This window comes from Brassica rapa, chromosome A09, assembly GCF_000309985.2.
Source record: "Brassica rapa cultivar Chiifu-401-42 chromosome A09, CAAS_Brap_v3.01, whole genome shotgun sequence".
NCBI lineage: Eukaryota > Viridiplantae > Streptophyta > Magnoliopsida > Brassicales > Brassicaceae > Brassica > Brassica rapa.
In genome coordinates, this window is record NC_024803.2 from 28,936,862 (window position 1) to 28,958,762 (window position 21,901).

Genomic DNA, 21,901 nt, shown 5'->3' on the forward strand with positions numbered 1-21,901 from the left:
AATTTTAAAATTTATAAAAATATTTTTATGGAAAATAAATCAAAATCTTATAATTATAAACATTTCTAAATAATGTAATTTATATATAATAAAATTAAATTGTTTTCAATATAGCAAGGTGAAAATATGTTGTAACTCATAATTGTCTTTTGTTTAGGGTTGGATAGCATATGTTGTTGTATTGTTTGTATTTTAGGGTTAGACTTTAGAATCTTATTTTTTTAAGAAAATTAAATTTGACATATATATGTTTAATTTTGTATATATTAAACACTTTATAAGTTGATCTTATGTTTAGTGAAATAATTATTGCTATTTAGTTAGTTATTTGATTTTCGGGTTAAGAAAACCTTATAAAAAGACTTAATATGATGTATTGTTTTAAAAAAACATATGATGTATTAAAAGACTTCTTTTAGGATGAATAGTAAATATAAGGTTTAGAAGTTTTTTTGGAAGTATTCTAGTGCATTTTATGTTAGAAAAGTCTGCCGAAACAAAAACAAATTAATCATTCAAGTGGCTGCAACAAAAATGTAATGTTTCTCACTCTAAAACTCTAAAACCTCTCTCTAATCTCTTTAACTTGATGATATCAAACTTTCTATTAATTTCACATTTTTTCTCATGTTTTTTCTACTATTTTATCTTCTTTTTGCAGGTTTTTCATTTCATTATTCTCATCTTTCACTTTTTTAAAGGTAGATATATAAAATTTGGATATTTATTTTTTTGTGTTTTATATGTTAGATTCAAAAAAGTTATAGAGTAAACTTAATATGACTAATTTATTTATTATTTATACAGAAATTAAATTATTTTAAAAGTTTTTCTCTATTTTTGAATCATTTTAACATTTTTGAATTTGATAAAAAAAATATCTATTCTATTAAAATAGACTAGCTATTTTATCTGCTATTGACATTTTTTTTTGTAATCCAGATAATCCGATGACCCCGGAGAGAACCCGACTAGCGCCTAAGTACACTTCCACAGAAGGCATCCTGGAGAGCCGTCTTTTTCACCCTATTTTAATCGACGATGGCCAGCGAAATTCGAATCCGGACCCGTATTGGGGCCAAAGCTCCCTCAAGACCACTGTGCCGTCCTCCCTTGGTTATGCTATTGACATATCATACTAAGATCATTTAATTAATTAATTATTATGACATGTTATATTATTTTAACTAACTAATCAAATATATAACATTTCTAAAAAAACTTAATGATCAATAAGGATATTAATAATAAATTGATTTAAATATAAAAATAAAATTTAATTCAGTTATAATAAAATTTGTTAAGAAAAAATCTAACAAAAGCTTACTATAAGTTTTAAATATATTTTTACAAAACAAAGCATTAATTAATTTGCTAATTCGTAATATAATATTTTATAAAGTATTATTAATTAAATATTTCTTATAAAAACAGTGACATGATGTTTTTCTAACTTTTAGTTATATTCTATATTATATTAAAATACAAATACTATACCAGTTAAATATGACAAAATTTTACTGAATTAATAAATTAACCTATTTTATTTTGAAAAACATTTTTATTTAAATAATACTTAGCATTCAGTGTTAACTTTAGCTAAAATTAGTAAACTATGTGAATTTTTAACAAAATAAAATTATTAACCTATGTCAAACTTTTAGTCTACTATGATTATCTAAAATGATTATATACAAAGTATAATAATATATACCTAACCTTTAACATCTATTCTTAATAATAAAATAATTGTATAAAACTAATCACTATATATTAACAATGTCGAATAAAAAACTTAAACAATAAGATTATTGTTTTTGTCATAAACAATAAGATTATATAATTACACAATATATAACGCTAAATGTAAATTATATATTTTAAATATTTATGATAAAATCAATGTTATATATCAGGTTAAATTCTAACATACAATTAACGTATATTAATCAAGGGTAGAAAATAATTAAATTTTTCATATTGGGCATTTTTAGATGTCTTGTGATGATAGACAAACAAAGACAGATCTGAAGCATTCCAGCTAGTAATGATTGAATGCCGCATTGTTTGAGACCTCTGATTGCGACAGACGTGAGTTATGTTATTGATGACACTCATCTCACCGCCGGCTAACCTCAACAAATCATCGTTGGCTTTGTATCAGGGCAGTAAGCGACAGCTCTCAAGGAGGTTCTGTCGACGGAACAGTTTAGAAAGGTGTTTGCGTGAGCAGTCCGATCCGAAAGAGGTACGTCTCTTTCATACGAGTTCTACTCAAGGTCAATGTTCGTTTCACAATCCATACGATTTATCTAGATGAAAATAGGATTGTTGTTTGTTTAAACTTCAAGTTACAAGTCATCTGAATTGCTTATCTGAATGAGCATCATAAATTTAGACTTAATTTTTAAAATCAGCCAACTAAACCAAATTGAACCATTTGGAAGGAGATAATTCAGTCAAAATGGTATAATGTCTATTATACTTATGGTATAATGTCTATTATACTTATGATATAATTTACAAATTACAAATCTAAATTTAATATTATTTTTTGACGCTCACGAAAAATGACAAAACCACAAAAACACATTTTCCTATCACATAATGCATTTTTCGTCAGAACCAAAAATGCATTTTCCGGCCAAAATCACAAAACAACATTTTCCACCTAAAACCATAAAAACGCATTTTCCCGCCAAAATCGCGAAACTGTTTTTTTTTCGTTAAAACTACAAAGACACATTTTCTCGCTAAAACCGCACTTTCCCGTCAAAATCGCAAAAATGTATTTATCCCATTAAAACCACAAAACATGTTGTCGTGTAAAAAACTACAAAGCATGTTTTCACGCTAAAACCACAAAACCACATTTTCTTGCCAAAACTACAAAATTCATTTTTCCAACAACACCACAAAATAACTTTTTTTCTTCTAAAATCGCTAATTCTTATTTCTGGAATTAAGTTGTGAATACGTATTTTTTGCTAAAACCGTAAAATTATATTTCCCACCAAAAATATATTTTTAAATAATTATATTTTAAATAATTAATAAAAACTAATATAGTGAAACAAAAATAAAATATGATTAAATCAAAACAAAGATATATTAGTAATTTATTTTCTAAACTCATCTAAATGGAAATAGAGATAAAGAAACTAACATAAGTCTATTTAGATGATTCATCTAGATGATCCAACTGGAAGAAAAAATGAACAATGCCAATATTATCTGGATGCATCATTTGGGTAGCATGTAAATGAATCATTTGGATGGAGATGATAGATGATGAAACGAACAGCTCCTTATACTTAAAATTTCATTTCTTGGATTTCTCAAAAGTTAAGATATTGGATGATTATAACATGCAATTTGAATCCTTTAAGACAAATCTGTTCATGTAACTCAGGTAAGATAGAGTTTTGATTAGATTTATGTTGTTCTTGGTGAAAAGATAGAATTTGAAGTTAAGTCTCATTCTCTTTAGGTTATTTTGAACAGATCAGGACTAGTAACTGCTGCTGCTTCCTTTGTAGCTGCTTCTTCTGCAGCCTTTTTACCAGAGAATTCATGGTTAAGTGAAATAATCAGGTTTCATATTTGTAGCCATACTAATTTTCTTCATTTTTTTTTGTCTGCAGGGCTCTGTTATGGTAAGCTAGAAGCTGGCCTTCTTACGTTCATCATACCCTCAATACTTCTCAGGCATTTGGTACAATATCTTCCTGTACATTAGTATCACATCCTTGAATCTTGATAATGAGGCTAAGTAATGAGTGATGAATTTGCAGATTGGTCTGATGAATGATGAGGCGAAACTGGTGTTTCTAGGAACATGGATGGCATTCTTTGTAGTATTTTCTGGAAGACAATTCACTCAGCCTATAAAGGTACAACTGTTATTCACTAAAAATTCTAATATACAAGCTTTAAAAAGATGTGTTAAAAAAAAAATACAAGCTTTAAAAAGAGGTCTTTGCTAATCTCCTTCAAGTATCATAATGTTACATCACTAATCATGTGGTCTGGTTTGTTGGCTTGTGAAGGATGATATTGGGGATAAATCTGTTTCCATGTTCATGGCTCGGGCTCTTCCAGAAGATGAGAGATAGAAAAAAAAAGATGTATAAACTGTTTATGCCAGCGTCTCTCCTCATTGGTTATATATATAACCTACGGGTACATCATTGATACTTACATGTTCTTCACGTACTTAAAACAGTCTGTAATCGTTCAATCTTAACCAGAACTTTCTTGCTCGAGTTTTGTAACTACAGCCTTCTTCTCATCTTCCGGAAGAGCCATGAACATGAAACCAGATTTTTAACATGAACATGAAAACAGTATAAGCCCTTTTACAAAAAAGAAAAAAAAATGAAAACAATTTGTGCATCTTTATCGAACATGAATATTGACAGTAAAAAAATGCTTTGAAAATCTGATAATCCTAAGACCATCTCCAAAAATAATTTATTTTACGGTTCAACTTCAGATTTAAGGTTTGATGGCGTTTTTTTTCCGAAACAAAGTTTTATACTATTCCTGTAAAAAATTCATTTTTTTTTGGTAAACAACCTTAAAAAATTTATACTTTAACACTTTAGTATTTACTATTGAATAAAATTAGTTAAAAGCATACTATTTTATAAAAATATAAATCTATACTAAAATATCATTTATAATCTTCTCTATTAAATTATTCAATTTGAACACGAAAAAATCATATAAAGAATTTACTAACATCAGTGAATTTCTTCTGTTAAACCAAATTTATAAGAATTATGTTTAGAGATTTTGAAAAAAATAAATCAAATTTACATAAATGTTAGTATTATTTTAATATTTTAACTTTATATATGATAGTAAAATTATAAAATTTATTTATTATTTTATGAGATAAAAAATTGTAAAGATTGAAATAACATGAAATTTTAAAATTATTTGTAAAATATAAGTGTAAGGACTTGAAAAAAAAAGTAAAAATCTCATACATAAAATTTTGAACAGTGAAAACTTTATATTTGAGGTTTTATTGTTCAAAAATTTTCAAATTTAAATTTTAGATTTGTTTTTAGAATGTACAAAGCTTTACATTTGAAATAATGAAGTTGTTGTAGTGATGTTTCTAACACAATCGAACTCTTTATTCGGCCTTGATTCAGCAACTAAGATAAGCCCTTGGTTCTTTCGTTGTTGAGATATTGTTAATCTGCCCATGGTTCTATTGTAATGGGCCGGCCAACCTGACCCACTAATTTTGATCCGGCCCTGATTAGTCCGGTCCTTCTTTAGCCTTGATTTTGAGGATGTAGTATGGTTCCTGTCGCCCGGACACTCATCGGCCTGTGGCTTTCTCTAAAATTACAAAGAACGAAATGTATTTTCTCATAAAGTCTCTCTTTTTTTTTTTTGCTAAATTTGTCATAAAGTCTCTCACCAATTAACTAAACAAAAAAATGGAGAGAGTATCATTTGAGAAATTCTCAATAATTTATAAGAAACACATTTCACATGTATCATCCAACTGATCTAGCTATCTTTTCAATTAAAAAATCATAGAAACAGAGTCCTATCCTGATTTTACAAACCATAACATGGTCCAACCTGGCCATCAGTCTAGAACTGCATCAGATTCTCCATTCATGGGCTTTCAGCCGACATATCCTTACTTGTGAGTTGCATTTTCACTGCTTTAGTTAGATGGCCATGCTTTGGAGGAAGAGGACCAAGGCCGAGAGTTATCTTAATTAAGCCGCAAGATTCTGCAATAAAATGAATATAGGTCTCTTACATTTTTTGGGTAAAACTAGGTCTCTTACTTTGATAGATCAGACATGTATTAATGCACTTTGATGATGGCCTACAATGATTGCCCTGTTTTTGCGGTTTTCCTGATTAGAGAAAAGAAAATGCGAAAGAAAGAGATGTTAAGTTTAGCTATAGCCTATACATATAGCGTGAAATTAGGGAAGGAAACAAAGGTTTTGTCGTTGAAACTGAATCGAGACAAGCAATTGAAAGACAGGACACACGAGTGGGGTGTTAAACTAGTATGGTCCACACTCAAGACTACTATAATGTGGTCACACACACTCTCTCTCACACAGTCTTGTTACTTTCTGTCGTAATCTTCTAAGCGTTTTTGCATTTATTCGGAATAATGACTAGAAATTATCCCAAAATGCATCATGTCTAAGTTGGACCAAAGTGTGTACATTCCTAAGTCTGACAAAATGTGACTATTATACAGCTATGTACAACGCATACGATACTACGACCTTTTCTACTTTCACAAACAAATTAACCAGAGTGAAATAAACGAAGACCAGTAATGACTCTATATTATATAAAGTCTTATCGATTTTGGATTTGTTTTCTTTAAAAAAGGAGAGAGATAGATGAAGCGAATCAGACCAAAACTGTGGGAGGGAGCAAGTGTTTAAAAGAGAGAGCCCACCACAAAAATATGAGGACGAGACCCAAATTGCGTGCGGACGAGAAAAGAAGGAGTTGTGTCAAATGCTGCACCTCTCTAATCGTGTCTTTCTTTTTGTGGGTCTCTCTTTGTTTTTGTCTCTTCTTTTCTGAAGTCTCCCCCTAACGTTTTAATTCCTTATTTACCTTTGTTCCCTCTTGTACTCGTGGCCTTCTTCTAACCTCTTTATTTACATTGACCACACACTCTGTTCAAAAAAAAAAAACTTTTTTCTTTCTTTGCTTCTTCAAACGATAAGATAACACTGAGGTTTATAATTTTTTATTATTAATAATTCAATAAATTCATTTTTTTTTAAATTTAAAATTTATTATTATCAAATATACAAAGCTTCACAGAAAAAAAATTATATCATTCTGAAACAAATTTCCAATATTTTAATCTTTGTGATAGAGCAGAGATAGCATAATTGTTAACATTTTATTTTCTTTTGCATATACATTCATATAACAACCACTATTAACAACCAGACAACCTCATATACATTAGCTTCTCTAACTAAATTTTGTATGAAATGAAATCTAATAGAGCTATACCCAAACCTAGTAAACCTTGGTATGTGGTGTGACATATACCTAATTTATTGTCTACTAAAAATAAGTGTTCCATAATGTTCGTTTCTATAGATGTTTGTTTTTTTCTTTCTATAAACGACTTACGAATGTGGATGTAAACATTGATGAACTAATTTTGGAATAGACAACTGTAGATGCACAACGTCTAGGTCTCGTTAGGAGACTAGGAGTACAAGCTGTATAAGGTTGCTATCTCACAAACTAGTTTTACTTTCTTTGTGTCTAATCGAAACTATTGTGGATAGATTTATATATGCATGCATTATTTTGAATCAGCCCATTAAGTTGACAATACATGTATATATATTTGGGTTAATTTGATGAATGAATATATTGGGAAAAATATTAGATTTGTAGTAAGAGGGTAGAGAGAGATAGGAAGAGAAAATAGGAGAGAAGGATTGATATGGTTAATTTGTGAAATATAGTTTTTTTTTTGGTTATTGGCTCAAATTTCCCTATATTTTCAGACTTACATGGAAAACATACAGTAGTTAACAAGCACGATTAGATGGGGGTTGGAAGGGTCTGTGTTGGTAGCTAGAGGAAAACGACAGTGTTTTTTGCTGGAAGGCGATACGATACGGAAAGCAACATGACAGGACAGTTGCGAGGAAACTCATCGTGTTCTCTTAAGTGAACAGTAAAGTGTGTTCCCTTTTTTCTTTTGCTTTAAAACTTTGGGTCGTTCATCTGTCTCTTTTACCCATTTGCTCACCAGAACACATCCGTTAGATACAAGCCATGTAGGTTACTCACATCCGATATTAACCATTCTTTTAATACATTCATCATTTCGATTCTTATGATGAATCTTGGAATGATAGGTTGTTCTCTAAGCCATATTATCGGTTTCAAAAACCTGTATATGTATACGGATAGTACAAACAAAAATTGGATACAGATCACATGTTTAGTTTTTAGTTAAAGTAACTGATCCAGTTCAAATTTATATATTATAATTAGATTAAATTTGTATGTTATTTCTCTTTTAGACCATTGTTAAGAGCTTTTACTAAAGACATTGTTAAGAGCTTTTACTATTATTTTGTATAAAGTATATATTAGATGAATAACTAGTGATGTGGTGTTTATGTGTTAGTTTTGGTGTTATATTGGCTATCTCAACGACGAAATGGCTACATGCAGAAGAGCTTTAAGTTCTGTTTGACATACATATTCGATAAAGAAAAACCAAACTTGTATATTATTTGACATACATATGAAATCGGCGTTGAATAAGCAATCTGTTAAACGCCGATTGTGATGAATACGCCAATATCAACTAGTGGGATTTGATTGTGGGAGCTGTCTCAGGCCACATAATTTTACAAAATTCTACATCTCACCGAATAGGTACAAGGTTATTAGTAAAATTGTTAATGTTTTTTTCTTATAGTAAAATTTTTTTTTTTTTTTGGTCAAAACTTATAGTAAAATTGTTAAACTCAAAATGTTGTAGTGGAACGAGGGTGAAACAATCCTCTTTAATATCACATGTGATAAACGTGTCCTCGGCCGTGGCCAAGTATTCCAGCGCATCTTGAAAAGAAGAATACTGGTTTACAAACAACCTTTTGTACCTATACGGCGACGTGTAGACTATTTTTACTCCGTTTGATCAAAAGAAAAAAGAAGACTATTTCTACTCCTTGTGTGACTTGACAGTTGACACGACTCTTATTCCTTGGATCTCCTCTCACTCATTGCCCTAATCATACTTATTATACATAATCTATCATGAACAAGACCGATTGTTGTATTTTAAACTCAGCTTTTTTGGCAAATCTTTTTTACGCAAATTTTATGTTTCATCTGTAAATTTGAAATGTTGTGTTTCATCTAAAATGAAAAAAAAATTAAAGCTCTTAAGTTCTCCGGCAATACATAATATATTCGGCAGCAACATTCAATCAGCCATTGGAATTTGGAATTTAATATATTAAACTAGTAGTCCTACCAAGTAGTCATATAGTTTGCATATTTAATTATTTCACTGAAATATTATAATTTGAAAATAATAGACTAATGATTGTGAATTGTTCGAATAAAGAATTTGTCTTTCATATTATATACTTTATGTGATACTGATTTTATAAGACGATACATCTTTTATTGTTGTTAGAATATTCTTCTGCAGTTTACATTGAAGCACATGGTTTACTAATAACGTTTAGCCTACTGTGTGCTAAAAACGTACCCGAATATTGTTAAATGTCAACATGAAAGAATTTTAGTCATGAAGTCTTCTTACATATAAAACTAGTATAACCACTATTCCGAACAAATCAACGTGGGTCAGTTGTTTATTTTAACAAAATTCTTTTTTTTTGCTGTTTTATTCAACTTCAAAACGTATTATCTGTACAAGTACCAATGATGCTTTATATAACTTATTTTCAAGATTTAGAAAGGGCAAAAGAAGGTAAAACCGTTGACGAGAGAGAGTTGAGATTGTGAACAAAAAATATATGTAAGAAAGAAATGTGGATCTCAATGATGTAGCTGTGTGTTGGCTGGCAAATTAAACCATCACCATCTTCATGTGCATCCATACGTCACTCTACACCTCTCTATCCAGTCTCTCCGGATTATGATTTCATCTTTATATATACCCAAGTAAAAATATTGCTAAAGAGAATTACGAAAGTTTTATCTTTAATTTAAAATACTATTTCATTTTTATATGTTGTTCATTTACGTTCAGTGGAATGTGAATTTCTGTGACGACTATTGTTAATTTATTTTACATTGTCCAGATTTTTCATTTTTATTTATTATCTTTGTAATCTAAACAAACTGTCTTGTAACATCAAACATTTTATAGCACAATCACATATAGTTTTTCTAGGTCTAATGACTATGTTGTCGACTTGTAATCATAAATTTATGAAAGATTGATGAAGAAAAAAAAAATGAGAATCCTTTCTCCCCAAAGATGAGACTTTATGTAAAGGGTTTGGTACGAAAAAAAGTACTGTAGTATATTCTTATAAATCAATACACATATTTTTATTTTAAAAACTTCATTAAACAAAATTTTATTTTAAAAACTTCATTAAACAAAAAGAGAGAGGGAGGGATAATAAAATAATAGAAAAGAGAAACAACAAGTATACACCATTCACAAAATGAGAGGACTTTACTAAAAGTTTGTTACAAAAGAGACAAAAGAGCAACAACATTTAATAAACAAACATCAATTAGCAACTTAATAAATGAGGATCTTACTTAAAATCTTTAAATCAAGACTTTAGTTGTATATGAAAAAGTAAGTAAAATTGAAAAAAAAGCTACGAATCTAAACCAAGTGGTTGCCATTGAGGAACTCTTTGACTGAAGAACCTCCCAATAACTCTGGAATCAAGAATCTCAAGAGCTCCTCCAGGTTTAACACATCTTGGAGTCTTGTACTGATTCACTGAAGATCCTTGCGAGACACAAAAATCCATCAACAAATCAAAAGTCCCCAAACTCACAACCCTTATCTCCAATGGCCCTATCGATTTATCTTTGTTCCTGCATCTCCTGTATACGTAATCCAAATAATCCTCAACCTCAGAGCAACATAACTCCATTGTCTTGTTCTCTAGCTCTGGTGGCTCGTTGTTATGACGTGGCTTTAGCTCCCAGAAGAGAACGTAATGCCCTGGGATCGAGGACGTATCCGCATAGCTAGTGTACTCCGTGAGCAAGGGGCATGAAGGTTTTTGAAGATGGTTGAGTTTAGCTTGTGTCACCGCGTTTAGTAGATCTCCCTCGCTAGTTTTGTCGGTATCGATGCTTAATACAACGTTTCTTCTCTGCACAAAACGGAACTGAGGCGCTTTGTTATGGAAACCGGTCACTTTAAGAATATCTCCTACTCTGTATCTGTATAAACCTATCAAGAAAACAGACCCATTAGGTTACTTGTGTAACAAGCTTTCTAATATTAGACCAAAAATTTCAGGACCACTGTTAGATAAAACATCCGCTTGTCCCTTAATTTTTTAAAAATATCTTACATAATAGTATGGCTCTCTAATTATCAAAAAAAAAAAAAAAGATTAACCTAAAATATTTATACCCTAAATTTTTTCAAAATATTAGGAGAATAATGTACTGAGATTATGTCGTGTAGAGAAACTAACCTGTGAATGTAGTAATGACAATCTCGTAGTATCGGCCAACTTCAACATTAACAAGATCGACAATAAGATCTTCCTTGAGAGCATCATCATCATCATCGGTGTTAGAATGCGATGCAAAGTGAATCTCTTCGTGAGATTTGTCATCGACGGGCAAGAACTCGAAATAGGCCATGTTAGGAAGAAGCGTATACGAAACATCCGAAGGATCACACAACGGGTTAAGGTTGATACCAAAGTAACACTCAGAGGAAGCATACATGGTTGAAACCAACGGTAAACCACCGCTATAAAACTCGAGTGTTGGAATGTATTGAGCCATTGAACCCGTCACAATCACCTCAACATACTTAGCCTTAGGCCATAGCCTCCTCAAGATTCCCTCCCACGACTTCTCAGCACACTCTGACTCAATTTCATCAGCCAGTTCTTGATTAGGTCCTTGAAGGACCGACAAAACCGAGTCTCTGCATGCTGGTTCAGTGATCCAGCTAGTTACTGTACCGGTTCTAATGTCGGCGCAAAGCTCCTTGTAATGATCTTCCAAGAACTTGACCGCTCGAAGAAAGGCAGAGGCAAAGACAGCTCCAACTCTTAGGACATGAGATCGTTGGACCAAGCCGCAGAGAAGCTGACAGTACATGCTCTGTTTGCTGTCTTGACAAAGAATCGTCTGGTCAGGGCTAGTGTAGACGTTGTACTTGTTGAATGGTCTGTTTCTGAAATGTTGACTTTTGTAGTAACTAGTCAACACAGGACGAGCCATTAGACCTGAAGGAGTCTTGATCTCTGGTTTTATGAATAGAAGATACATTCCTTTACCTTCATCTAGCCCATTCACATATCTGCAATTATATATGTAACAAAATACATTAACAAAGTGTTTACCGTTACTGTTTCATTAGCGTGACTAAAGAAGATAAAAATGATTATTTTTCCTCGGGTTAGTGAAAAGGTGGATTATTTACTATAGTTAAGCCAGATTAAAATGATGTTTTGAAAAAAAAATATACGATATCATAAAAGTTTTTACTTTCGTATGATGTATTTTCTAAAAAAACAAATTATGTAAATTGACATATAAATACTCAGTCTTTCCTTTTGACGCCAAAAAGATAAAATAATAGTAACTTCATTTATTACTTGTTCATGACAGGCACAAGCATGCTGTAGAAAATTGTCTTCCGTTCAAGTTCCTCAGCTGTGGAAGGCATCAACTTCGGCTTTCCCGCAGAAGTCCCCGAGCTGCATCCAATATATAGCCAAAAAAAATATACAAAATGTAACGAAAATATTTATTTGTAATATATGGTCGAATTTGAATATATATATACATATTAATAATATCCACCTAGTGAGGAGCTCTGTGATGGGTTGAGAGGAGACGATGTCAGAGGATTCTCCATCTGCGATTCGTTGAATGAAAGGCTTTATGTCATCGTAATTTACAACAGGCACTTTGTTCTTGAAACTTTGTTGATTCTTGTCGGATTCTCCATCAAGAAATGCTTGGAGATATTGAGTTTCACAGTTTTGAGAGAGTATTTGGTGGAGAACTTGTTCTTGAATTACTTCTGCATTTGTGGTTAGATCCTCTAGAAGCTTGAGACCAGCTTCGGTATCATTTGGGTCGTAACTTGGTATCATTCTTTCTTTCTTTTTTTTTTTCTGAAAGCAGACACAAACAAATCTTATGTTTGTGTTGCAATGAGAGTTCAAAGAAAAAAAATGAAGAAAGAGTTTTTATATATTTATTTTTTGTTATTGATGGAAATCGCTTCTTCTCTGTTCTTGAAGGTTGGTTTAGTGATATGAGGAGAAGGAAGAGGAAATGGTTATATAATAAATTAGGACATGATGAAAGTTTTATTGGAAAATATATTTGGCGGTCCTACAACACACATGGGCTTGTCTAGTTAGAATGAAGCTGTTGGTCAATATTACCTGTGCAGGCTTTCCTATTATTTTGTATGTTTTTTACTATTATCACATTTGTTTATATGTTGTTTAGTCCACCAATCAAGCTCTTTCTTTATGATCCGTTGAATATTATTAATCCAACGATATTCACAAGATTTGCATATGTCTGCCAAAAGATATACTCACTTAGTCTTTACTAAACTCAACTAATGCTATTATTGGCTCTTAGATTTTATTTAGGAACTTGTTGATCCCTTTATAAACTCACATGCATATATATAAGCTTCAGTAAACAGATTATTCTTAAGTATGGCTATGAATTTTGTTTAACAATTCACTTACAAGTTATTTTTAACACGTAGGAGCATGCAATAACATGCATTGCTATGAATTACACAACTCTTTCTTTAAATTTCATATGCATATATATGCTCATAAATTAATTAGGAGACCTCTTTATGTGCGATAATTGGACTCCACATTGTAATTAAACTAATCTCAAGTTTGACTTATTGCAATCAAGATTAAGAGAGAGAAGGATGTTAAATCTCTTGGATATACTATATGATAAATTTATCATCTTGGTGATGCAGATCCAAGTGCATATGAGAGATCGTTACGTTTATAGACATAAATTATAAATTGATCAATTGACTACTTAACAATTTATGATGAAAATTACAGCATAAAATAACATGCATCAACCTAATTCAATTAAGACAAATATAAATAACATGGAAGCCATGGATTAAGTTAATGAATACGTGTTATGGTGACGAGGAAACAGATGTGAACAGAAAGAATATGCTTGGGAAATGTTGGAGAAGATGATAAATTTCTCTTGAACAAATTTCATTCAAATACGCTATGTCATACATTTAGGCATGTTCCGTCAATTCCTTTGATTTAGGCTTTCTTTTATATTGCTTTCTTTATTAAATCTACAATGTATAGCATATACTCTACCACTTCTCATTTAATTTTATGAATTGATGTTATCTACTGGCAACGGGTTTTACTTTTTATAATGTGTATCAAGTATCAACCATTAACAGCCATTTTGTGCTAGTGTAGATCAATTATTTATTAACTTATATACTTATATGTTTTTTGCTAACATATTAAGTTATATGTTTTCAAAAGTTTCATTATGATAATTTTTTTATTGTTCTCTCAAAAGAATACATCGTGGATCTTTAATTCACAGCATGGTCTTTACGATATATGACTTACACATTTATTCGAGGGGGGAGTTAAGAAATTGCTAAATTGAAAATTTGATGAATGTTGAGAAATATATGTATATAGATGAGGTAATTTATTCATTTTCAATTATTTTAAGTTAGAAATTCATGGAATTTATAAATAATCATGTTGGTTGTGTTCATCACATTACAGTTTTTTTTTTGTAAATTTCACTTAAAATACTTTGATCTATAGAGGTGTACACATATGAAAGAGCGACACTAGTTAAAGTTGGAATATTTCTTTCCACAAATATATAGATCGTCCACAAAGTTTTGGAGAGATGCAGAAAATGACCAAGATATTAGAGCGAACCATCAGCTATTAAATATTTGTTAACCTTACTATTTTATTTTCCTGAAGTAATAAAACTCTTGAAATTGTTGGCAAAATGAGAAAACTCTTGATGTTTTTGTTGATTAAAACTCTCTTTTTTTTGTTAAATATTTATTTATTCTTTGTTTTTCTAATAATATTCCTGAAACGTAACACCTTTTTCTTTTATCATGTCAATTTAGGGGAACTCATAGGATATGAATCGCTACTTTGAAATTAGTAGTTTTTTTGTTCTTTTTAGTTTATATGAAAAGTGGTAGTTTCGCAAACCTTTTGAATTTTTTTTTTTTTGAACTTGTCCTTTTGAATATTATGTCGTCGTCCAATTCGTGAAACCACCATAAACTACTTTTGAAACAGATATTTTTTCTTTTTATAAAAGACTTTCATACATAAACCTTTACCGGATTCGTTGTTCCGGTAAAACGAATTTGTTAACAGGAAAGGTATTTATTCGGATATACGTCAACGGGATTCTAAGCACTTCCATTGGAAACGGTAGAAGTTCAAGGATCAAACGTTGGCTGTAGCGAAAGTCATCTATACACACGCACAAAGTATATCATCAGTCATACCAAAAAAAAAGGGTATATCATCAGTTCGAAAGCTGAGCTAAATAGCTGTAGTTAAAATAAGACTTGGGTTTCAATACGTAGTTCTAACATATAGTACTATTGGTGGAAATATTTTACTTAGTACGTACGGTTATGACAAAAGACAAACCTCCTTGCAAACTGAAGTTAACGTTTATATTCTCCAGACTGGTTGACCAAAAAAACTAGAGAATGTATTTACAAAAAAAAACTAGAGTGTGAAGAAATGTTGTAGTTGCTGGTTTTTGATCAATTTTCGGAGAATAATTGTAAATTCCAAGAATAACAAGGTCCTGGATGTTGTAGATTATATTTTATCCAATGATCTTGTACACTGCAGGTTAGATCTATCAAATGCAAATTAATCAATGATTTTGTAAGCAAAAGGTTAATATTTTATTTAAGACAAAAAAATTAGGATATATATACTTAGATTAGAAAGTAAAAATAAACTCAAGACACTAATAGAAAATTCTTTAAAACCAAAAAATAATATTTGCTTTAAATATACTTGTTATACATTTTATACTCGTTCCGTTTCAAAAAGATCCATGTTTAAAAAAAAAGTTCGTTTCAATAACATAAATTTTTATATTTTCAATGTATAAATTAATTGTAAACTTCAAAAAGTATAATGTGTTTATTAAAGTTCTATTGGTTAAAAATTGTAAGAAATAATTAGTTACAAAAATTAATGTATTGGTACTAAAATCTTATATGTTTTTTAATAAGTGCGAAAATTTTAAATATACATATTTTGAAACAGAGGAAATATATCTTTCTGTCAAAAACTTGTATAGCTTTAGTTTATATGCTGGAAAGTGAGAGAGCAATAATGATTTTTTTTCTCAATAATAATAATAATGTATTTAAACATGGCAAAAAAACAATCAAAACCGCAATAGGACAAAAAAAGTCAAAGTTACGAGCATTGCAGTTATTGCTCTTTGGGTAGACTACTTCAAAGTTCAAACCAATTCGCACAACACAACTACTTCTCATGGCTGGGGAATTGGGGATAACGTATTTAAATTGATATCAAATCGGGCATGACGACGTGAATTAATTACTCCGGGTACGCGACAAAACCTGAAGAGAAAAATGAGTTAAATAAATTTCCAGACTAATGGGCAATAACAAAAATGAAAATTAGATTGATATATGCTTTTACAAATATACTTAGCAGTCGAAGTTTAATGAATCAAATTTAAGTATGAAATCCAGTTACAAGAATATCATCGAATTTGTTTTGACTTGTGATTATTGATTATGAGTTACCCCGAGTTCAAAAATAGTCTTGGGTCTAAACAAAATCTACTCGTTAGAATTTATTCAAGGAGAAATTGAAGACATATAAATTGAATTTTTTTTTTAAGTCAAGTAAAACACCATCTAAATATCCTGCTCTTAGCTATGTTTAGAGTGGTTTTCTTCAAATCTTGAGTTATGCCTAGATAAAAATTAAATTAAGTTAAACAAAATTACATATTTTTGTCCCAAAATAGTTTTTCAATTTCCATCTTATGTAAGTTATGTAAATGAAAAGAAAAAAAAAACAAAAAGTAGGAAAATAATATTATAGGAGCAAAGGATTATGTGTCCCAATTCGTCTCTGAAATCCATAAACATGTATAACCAAGCAAATAGGAAAATTGACATTATATGAGAATCAATCACAGTGATCTTGAAACATGTACAAAGTCTATAACTAATTGTTTACACGTTTTAAATTAATTGCCTTGTTGATTACTAAACTTAACACCATCGACAATCTTCTGATGACACTAGTTTAAGTCTACGCCTATGTATTGTTAAAAAGAAAAACCTACGTCTATGTTTCATTTGCATGATAATCTTTAAATAATGTGGGTTTGACTCTAAATTATCACTTGCAGAAAGGACCACTTCAGTCCCATTAACAAACTTGAAATCAAAGTGAACTCTTGATTTCATATTACCCAATTCATGAATAGTCTTCACTTGAGTTTAGTCAAGATATAACCGCTAACATTGATTTAAAGAGACCAAAAGCCCTAGAGTTGTTTTTTTTAAAAGGTGGTTTCAACAGTTAAAGAAGAGAATGGCGGTCGTCCAAAAAAAAAAAAAGAGAATGGCGAACCACAGCTGAAGTATATCACCAACATCTTTCGCAAGCTAATGTGTATTCTTTCTAAGACTTCTGAACACCTGAAGTATATCACCAACATCTTTCGCAAGGTAATGTGTATTCTTTCTAAGACTTATGAACACAAACCATATGTATTAGCCTGTAACAATACTAACAGATGTTACCAAGACGTACTAAAGATTAGACATTGTATTTACTTGGGAATTTGTATACGAATTACAAGAGTTGGTGAGTTTATGAAATGACGAGAGCTCTGTATATAAAATATTACAATATAACTTTTTTTTTGACTAAATCTTTAAACTAAATCTTCACAATAGAAATTTTGAAAAAAAAATAGATTTTCTGCATCTTTAAATTATACTTTGTTTCCCTTCAAGAAACAAATATATATTTAGAAATTCACAAAAACAAAAGAGAATTATATGTTGCATCCTTATCATCCAAAAAGTACCCTCCCACTTTCCTTCAACATTAATCAACAAATGGACGTGCAATACCCCAAAAGGAGGAAATGATAAAAAGGACTAATAATAGCTAAATGTTGCTATATTATAGTATTGATTTCTAGATGCTAGTGGTCACATGAAATTTTAGAACCATATCTACTTTTTTGTGATTTCAGTTTGAGATGGTTACCATCAAATCAAATATAAACACAAAGAATTATACTTTGTTTTGCTATTCTGAAGATTGTTATTTCATCCGTTTAATTTTTATAGGTAAAATAAAAATATATAGTATAATTATATTTATTTTTAATATGCTATGGAATTTTGTTTAGTTAGTTTATAGACTAAAATCATAAAGATGAAAAGAAAATATTACTTAAAAGACCAATTTAAAACATAAAACAAACCAAAAGTAGTGGCCTGGTAATGCAAGAGACTATATATTTTTATGGGCAATTCTCTCAAATATATTTTTGTAAGTTTTTGTCACAAAAATAGACTTCAAAAACTACAATGATCAAAATAGCATTTTTATTTTGAAAAATTTAATTTTTAATTTTTTAAATTTGAAATACTATCCTCAAAACCCCCACTCCTCAACTCCAAACCCTAAACTCTAAACCCTAAACCCTAAACCTTAAACCCTAAACCCCACCCCTTAACTCTAAACCCTAATGTCTAAATTAATTAACCCTAGGGATATAAGTGTATATTTGCTTCTTTTGATAAAACATTTAAATCTATTTTGTTCATTTTTATTTTTAAGGTCTATATTTGTGACAAAAACTTTTTTAGGTCTATCCTAGAGAATTATTCTATTTTTATTTCAGATGGAGAAATTATGGATTAAAGACCTAAATTTTGCATGGTTTTCTTAAATCATGTTCTTTTTTCAAAACACAAACAATATATGATTTAAAACAAACCGACATTTATTTTAAACTTGGAGAATAGTACATACTACTTCTGTTTCATAATAAATATTGAAATTTAACATTTACATTTTGTTCCATACAAATGAGTATTGTATTTACAATATAAATTTCTGAAGAGTTTAAAAATTAATCCTATTGTTTAACATATTATTTAAGGAAATAAACTTATTATATATGCATAAGGGTAATAGTAGAAATTTTCATATCTTTTAATGTAGGAAGAATCAGGGAACAACACTCATAATTATGTGTGAATTAAAAACTATTCTTAAGTCATACTAATTTATTAGATGTTTAAATTATTTGTTTTCTGGTGCTCAAATAAAATCTAAATAAGTAATTTCTTAGGATCCGTGATGAAACAAAATGCGAATTTAACTAACAAGACAAAGACGTTCGCAGGCTTCATATATAGTGTTCAACTATATTTGGCAATTAAAAAAACGAAACTATGTTTGGCAATGCTAATGACTTGTTAAATTGAATACGTCCCTGGAATTCTTAAAATATTATCAGTCCTTATATAATTGACTCAACACAAGTTTTTGTTATATATACTCAACGAAACTTTAAATAAAATTGGCAGCTTGAACAGAATAATTTTCTGTAGTTTGTTTGTACTTATATAGGTTTAATTATCCTAATTTCTAAGTATGTACTTATGGAAAGAAATACCTTGGATCTTGAGGTCCAACTTATTATTTTAAATTGATATTTAGAGATTGATCCCTGCGTCTACGCAAAATTGGTTTTTACATTTTATAAATTATTTAATGAAAGGACATGCAGGGTTAGTTTTACTTTTTATAAATTATTTAATGAATCTTTAAACACATAGATATATGTTATTTAGATATTTTTAGATTCCTACAAACCGAGAGCCGATCCGTGGGCCAAGCGAATGAAACCCATACTTCCGGCCGTGTTTAAATAAGTCAAATATCGAACACAAAATTATAAAATGTCTTTATAGTCTAGTGGATCATTTAGGAGGTAATGAATTTCTTGCGGACAATCCGTGTTCGAATTTTCTTGATATCGGCCACATTTTTATATTTTGCTTTTAGTCTCTATTATGCCAGGACCGGCTCTGTACAAACCTATCCGGACTTAGAAAATTCCGACTCGAGTTCCGTCTGGAAACTTATATAATGCCCGAACAGAGATTTAATTTTAAAATCCAAAAAGCCGATATCCGAAAAACTGATATGTATCCAAACGTGTACTTGAATGTCCATGCTTAATTGATTATGTAAACAAAACAAATTATGTGTTAACTGGTTTGAATTTTTGTCGATAATGGAACAATTTCACTCATACATGTTAAATTTTAAACAAGTAAAATAAATGATGAAGAATTATTATGGTATCTATGTTATTAAAGTTGAAGTACACATTGAGATTGTTTGGCAATATGGATAGTATGTTTAGTGAAAAATGTTTGGAAACATGTATAATTAAAGTCCTTTTAATAAGTAGTTCTCGAACATAAGCCTTTAACCAAATTTAAAAAATTTCGTGGCCCATTTATCTTCTAAACCATCTGGTTTTACTAACCTTAACGATGCTTGCTTCTCACGTCTACCCACACAGACAAACACTAAAATAGCGAAAACAATATAACAAAAAAAAGATATTACAATCCCAATAATATCTCGGGAAATATAAATTAGATTTGTTTGGAAACATAGATAGCAATTTTTATAAAAAAATTGTTTGGAAACATGGATTGCAGTTTAAAAAAAAAAGTTTGTTTGAAAACATGGATAACATTATATTAAGAAAAATAATAATTGACTTATATTTTTAAGAAAAATTGGGCGCCCAATATATTGTGAGAAACTATCTATCTGGTACCTAATCGGGTTCGGTTCAGGTCTGTTTGAGTTTCGGGTTTCCGGAGTCAAAGATTTCAGCCCCATTCAAATATTTCTAAATTTCAGTTCGGGTTCGCTTCAGATTCTTGCGGATTCGGTTCGAGTTAAGATAACCCATTTAAATTACTTTTAAATTTTTAAAATTTATTATATACTTTAAATTTCGTAAAAACTATAAACAAAATAATATATTAAATATAAATTCGAATAACATATGTCAGAATACCTAAACTTAACATATAAATTAGTTTAGTTCAAATATTTGGATAGCGAATCAATAATTATTTTAAGTATTTTTGGTGTTTTAGGTATACTTTTACTATTTTAGATATTTATTATTGATTATTTGTATATATTTTCAAGTATTTAAATCAGCTTAAAAGTATCATATATATTCTAGATGTTTTTATCTACATTAAATCTAAAAATAATTAATATATATCAGTATATAAATCTATTTCGGATACATTCGGGTACCCGAAATACTTTGGTTTGGATCGGATTCGGTTTTGGTTCTCCAAAAACCAAAATTTGAATAATTCGGATATTTAATCAATTTTGGTTCGGATTTGGTACTACTTTTTTGGATCGGGATTGGTTCGATACTTCAGATACGGGTATTTTGTCCAGCCCTTATATTATTGATATGAAAAATAAATAGAAACTTTGAAAAAATACATCCGTGCGGGCGCGCGGATCAAAGTCTAGTATATAGTTAATGAAATAGTTTAAAAAGTGAAAAAAGTAAAAAATATAATATAACACTTAAAAATAGGTAAGTTTTTTTTTGTACTTCTCTAATAAATGATGTCCAATTATTTTTGGAAAAGATGTATGTCGTGTATCTATAAAAGCTCAGGCATTAGTTGGTTGTTTAATAAATGGGAAAATTGAAAAAATGAGACACTTTGAACTTTTGTTTGTCACAATAAGACTTCTCATACTTTTGGCAATTTTGGACATGTTTTACCCTTCTTTAATGAGAAAAATAGTAAATTGAATTTTAAAAATGTAAAAAAATATAAAAAGTGTTGGACACATAAGTATGACAATATATATGTTTAAACTTTTTAAAAAAAAAATTGGAATCATATTTTATTTTCTCTTCTAGGTACAGTTAGAAAACTCATTTTTGTAATCTACCTAGTTTATATGTCCGATTCTAAGTTTTAAACATAGATATATCTAGGGTATATACTGTAAACTAACAT

At 29.9% G+C, this 21,901-nt stretch overlaps 1 protein-coding gene across 1 annotated transcript; it reads right to left on the bottom strand.

Annotated features, from left to right (window-relative positions):
• Positions 1 to 924: 924 nt before the first annotated feature.
• Positions 925 to 20,996, bottom strand: LOC103838986 (indole-3-acetic acid-amido synthetase GH3.17). Its single transcript, XM_009115450.3, has 4 exons — positions 12,556 to 20,996; positions 12,348 to 12,449; positions 11,208 to 12,049; positions 925 to 10,957 (listed from the first exon to the last, which is right to left on the bottom strand). The coding sequence occupies exons 1-4, from the start codon at positions 12,849 to 12,851 to the stop codon at positions 10,368 to 10,370; spliced, it is 1,830 nt and encodes a 609-aa protein (XP_009113698.1). The 5' UTR covers positions 12,852 to 20,996; the 3' UTR covers positions 925 to 10,367.
• Positions 20,997 to 21,901: the final 905 nt, after the last annotated feature.